Raw genomic sequence first — 4683 nt, forward strand, 5'->3', positions numbered from 1 at the left:
GGCTGTAAGAACCCAGCAAGAATCAGTCCTTGAAGCCAAGGAGAACATTAAGCAAACGTAAACATAGCAATCGTTTTGTCAGTTTTGAGTTATTCTCTGCGACACTGGAACCTATGTGAGATGTAGCATCCAAACGTTGAAGAATCATCCTTTGTGTCATACAGTACAGTTGTCCTAGTTCACTTTCCTATCTTTGAACCCCTGAACGCATCCAGCTGTGAAGTGGATCTCCAAATTGAACCCAGAACTGCTCCTCCACTCTGCACAATCTTTACAGTGCCCTTAAAAACACTTTTTCTGGGGATCTTATTCTTGAATAGAGGAATGGCGAATAGATCTGTGATAATCCTCCGGACTAGTCACAAGTTCTGGTAAATCATAGCCTCTCAGAAGGTGTCCGCTGTTTTGTTGAGCAAAGTAATACAGCTGCCTGGCAAACATTGGTTCAACCTTAAGAACAGACAAAATGTTAATCAGACACGTGACAAAATTTCTTGCTCCTCATCTTATTTACTTACAGTGGTCTTAAGTCAAAAACAAGGCAGGACAAAACAGTTCTGCTTACCAGAATGGGAAAATTATTTCAGTGGTCTTACTAAACTCTATTTTAAACGAGGCCTTGCCTGTTCTGCTGCCAAGCACCTTGCTAACCGCACGCACTCCTTACCTCCACGGCCATCATTTAGAAGACACACACCAGTGTCCCTTAGCCAGCCCCCGAGTGTGAGCAATGCCTATAGGCCAGACGTGTCTGTGGCTACTCCATGTGTTCAAGTGCGTAACTAAAGCACTGTAAGTCTCCCCTGCACTGTGAACTACTTTGAGGACTTAACGTGAAATGCTGGAGCCCTCAGGTAGACTGAGATACGTCACCAAACAACTGTGTTTGAAATTAGACGTCTATCTAACACCAGGTTACTTTGGTTGCTGTTCTTCCAGCCTCTGATGAGGAACCTGTTCAAACACTAAGAGCGACTTAACGCTGTGCCCTCACTTCTGACTGTTCAGAAATCATCCTCAGGGCTTTGAGCTCCACTGCAAATATTTAAGTTGTGTACTGAGCACAAACACGTGAAGCTGTCCTTACTCTCAGGGGACAGAGAGGTTGGACAACTCTTCCCTGCAACCCTCTCCCGCTGGTCAGCCAGCCCCTTCACGTTACGACACGGACACATTTTGGAGGAAAAATATGCTGACTGTGGGTCCCACCTGTAGTAAGGGAGAGAGCCAGAAGGGATCACTGCCTTGGAGCAGCCCCACCAATCCCCGTTCCGCTCCTCTCATCGGCATTCGGAGGCAGCTGAGCACCTCCCATCCCCACCATGGGTGAGATGAGAAGACAGCAGGGCCAATGAGCCAGACAGCTCCCAGAGCACAGCTATTCAGTGGGATGGTGGAGGCACACCAGCCTCCAAGGTGGGACAGCGTGAGGTAAGGGGGAAACAAACTCTGGAAAGAGCAGGAGGTACGGGCTCACAGAAAAGCCACTGCATAGCTCAGGATGGAATTGTGATCTTCCCACCTTCCACCACAGAGAGTCACTAAGCAGCGGTGTGGCAGTACCTAAGGGGAAGACATGGCTTATGACAAAAGTCTGACTTGGGACTCATGCTGCTGCCAAAGGGGCTTTTGAAAAATTAAGAGACACTTGAGGTTTCTTCCTGAGGATGCAATAAACTAAGCCCTGCCACTAATGTGTGTGTTATCACCTCTCTTGTGGTTTTATGGACGAGTACAGACAATTTAGAAAGTACCTGGTCTCACTCTCTGTCATCACCCTCTCTCAGATAGCACCCGAAACACTAGCTTTGAGTGTATGCGAACTGTGGTCAGCCAGCCCATAAGCTTGCCAGCTACCTTAACTCTGAAGCTGCGCAGGCAGCCCCTGCATCCCATTAAGGGCTGAGGTCCTTGAGATGCAGGATTCTGGAGCACCTTCAGCTGCAGCAGTTGTGAAAGCACCACATCCTGCAGCAGCCTGGCAGCCCAAGATGCTGCACAGCTGGGCCAGCAGTAACACCACAGTCCAGCTCTTCCAGGGTGCCTTTTGGCTTTAGGTTTTGAACGGATTTGCAAGAGATCACAGATGACACTTATGCTCTGTGGAGAGGGAGATCAGGTGGTCTGCTCTGCTGAGGACTACCAGTCAGTTCTTGGCAGATCTGGGGATTCAACCCTGGTCTGGATGGTGCTGCATTTGCAAGAATTTATTACCTTCCTCACAACCCACACAAGGTAGAAAAGTCTGACTGAGGGAGTCATATTCTCCAAGGAAAACGTTTCTTTTAGCTAAGGCAGAAGTCCTACTTACGTGGGCTGTAATTAGTTTCCTCTGCCTCTGTGGATCTGGAAATTCCTCCCCAAAGCACAGAGCAACCTGGTATCTCGGCAGCGGACGTCCATGGTGAGCAAAGGCTTGCAGCTCTGGGAAGAGAGAAAGGACCGTGTTGTGGGTTAACCCCGGCAGGCAGGCAGGCAAGCACCACGCAGGCACTCGCTCACTCCTACCACCAGAACGGGGAAGAAATCAGAAGGGGAAAAGTGAGAAAAAGAGACAAAGACAGTTTAATAGGTAAAAAGAAAAAACAAACAAACAAAACCCCACAGAACAAAACAAATTAAAACAAGTGATGAAAACACAATCGCTCGCCACCAGACAACTGATGCCCAGCCAGTCCCCAAGCAACAGCAATTTCTGGCAAACTCCCACCCCAGTTTTACTGCTGATCAGGAGGTCATACAGTAGGGAATATCCCTTTGGTCAGCCTGCGTTAGCTGTCTCAGCTGTGTCCTCCCCCAACCTCTTGTCCACTCCAGCCACCCCTCCCAACCTTGTCCATTTGCTGTAGGGGCAGAGTGAGAAATGGGGAAAGCCTTGGCGCTGTGCAAGCACTGTTCTGCATTAGCTGAAACGTGCCTGTGTTACCAGCGCTGTTTTGATCACCAATTCAAACCAGAGCACCGCATGGACTGCTATGAAAAATAAAACTATTCTAGCCAAAACCAGTACAGGCCACTAAGAAAGATCCTGTGGAAGGCCCAGCTCCAAGTGGAGGATGCTGGAGCACATTAAGTCCAGGAGAGGATGAGAGAAGTCAGGAAAAAGACAAGAGGTAGGGAGAAGACACCGAGTTTGGAGACTTCCCCACACATCAGGGGGAGCTAGTCATAACACTGCAATCTTTCTGCTTGCCTTGCCTCACAAGTCACTGCACACGCACAAACCGGGATGGCTTCCAAATGGTATTTTTACCGGGCCTCCACAGCAGAACCTCCTGGAACAAACACCAGCAGGAGCCAGGACCCACTCAAGCCGACACCCCACAGCAGCACTGAAACCAATGATTTAGTAGAGCCAGAGACTCAAACTACTGCCAGCCATGGAATTCAGCCTCAGCTAGACACAGTCATGGAGCCACTGTCACCACCGCCTAGAAGTGGTGACATGGGAAGGTGAAGAACCTTAAAGCCATGCACCAAGCCATCAAAAGCGCCCGTGTCTGCTGCCCTTCTGTACTTCCTTCACTAATCCACACCCTTGCACAAAGGGAAAAGGTCAAATTATGTTACTACTCTAACACGTAGAGTGTTATGAAAGATAGCGGGGGAGGCCTTTATAACAGGCTTCTGCTTGGCCCAAAATCACTATGCTGTGGTTTAGACACTGCAATTCCCTCCAGAAAAAAAAAAAGAAAATTGCATCTAATACAATATCCTTATTAAAGTCTGCGTTATGTGAGGTATTTCTACATAGTTGATTGGTAAAGATCTTGTTTTAATTTATAACCCCCTTCACGCCCTGTGGAAAAAGCCGGAATTAATATTAAAGCCAGTGTCTTATAATGAAGCACCCCCTGCTACACGGGGAAAGAAGATCTCGTCTTAGAACTTGGCATTACAAATGCACCTTTTCCCGAAATACACCCATGTCATTTCTAATCTAACCACAAGCTTTTCAGGCCAAGGTGTGAATTCAGTGGCTTCCACAATAGTGTCACAACCCTGACTTGGGACTACTGGTCTTACTGGCAGGGTCAGTTATAAGGGTAAAACAATGGGCAGCTCACTTAAAACACAGAGTAAAGCATAATTCTCCCCAGGGTCTCCCTCAAAACCCTATTTTCCTTTTTTTTTCCCTTTTCCCCCAGTTTTATTTGACCTCAGCAATTCTCCAAATGCCAGAAACCTGTGGCAGTGCCAAACAGCAGCCAGTGGCGCGGACCTGGAGAAGAAAGCTCTTTTTTCCCTTCAGGAGGATAACTGGGGCTTGAGTTCAGCCTTCCACTTCTCCAAAACTCTCTGCTCATTCCATCTCCCTTCCCAACCCCACAGGGCTCCCCACGTGCCTCCCCAAACTTTCCTCGTCTCCTGGTACTCCGATACCAGCCACCTCTCCTTCTGCCAAGCCAGCCCTCCTCTGGCTGCCACCCTCACGCTCCCAAACTCTCCACCCGCCTGATCTACTGCATTTATTACGCAGTAATCTCCAGAGACCATCCACCTGCTGTCTGATTCATTGCCACGTTAGCCTTCTCAGCAGTACAGACTGCTCAACGTGGGCCTCGATGCTCTGGCACAGTTTGCATTGCAGGGTCCAGCTCCTCAACAGGATGCTAATAGCTGTGGTCCAGAGCAGCTCTCCATCTGCTGTTCAAGAGTTCCTCTCCTGGCAGAGATCTCCTG

General features: G+C 48.7%; 1 protein-coding gene across 1 annotated transcript in view; it reads right to left on the reverse strand.

Moving 5' to 3' along the window:
- Positions 1-306: 306 nt before the first annotated feature.
- The window catches only part of IRF4 (interferon regulatory factor 4), a 12165-nt gene continuing 7788 nt past the window's right edge, over positions 307-4683 (reverse strand). Inside the window, exons 7-8 of the mRNA XM_010144522.1 lie at positions 2312-2424; positions 307-450 (exon numbers count right to left, since the gene is read on the reverse strand). Of these exons, the coding sequence (XP_010142824.1) occupies positions 307-450; positions 2312-2424 (257 nt within the window). The remainder of the gene's footprint in view (positions 451-2311; positions 2425-4683) is intronic.

The sequence above is a fragment of the Buceros rhinoceros genome, unplaced genomic scaffold (assembly GCF_000710305.1).
Source record: "Buceros rhinoceros silvestris isolate BGI_N320 unplaced genomic scaffold, ASM71030v1 scaffold10771, whole genome shotgun sequence".
NCBI lineage: Eukaryota > Metazoa > Chordata > Aves > Bucerotiformes > Bucerotidae > Buceros > Buceros rhinoceros.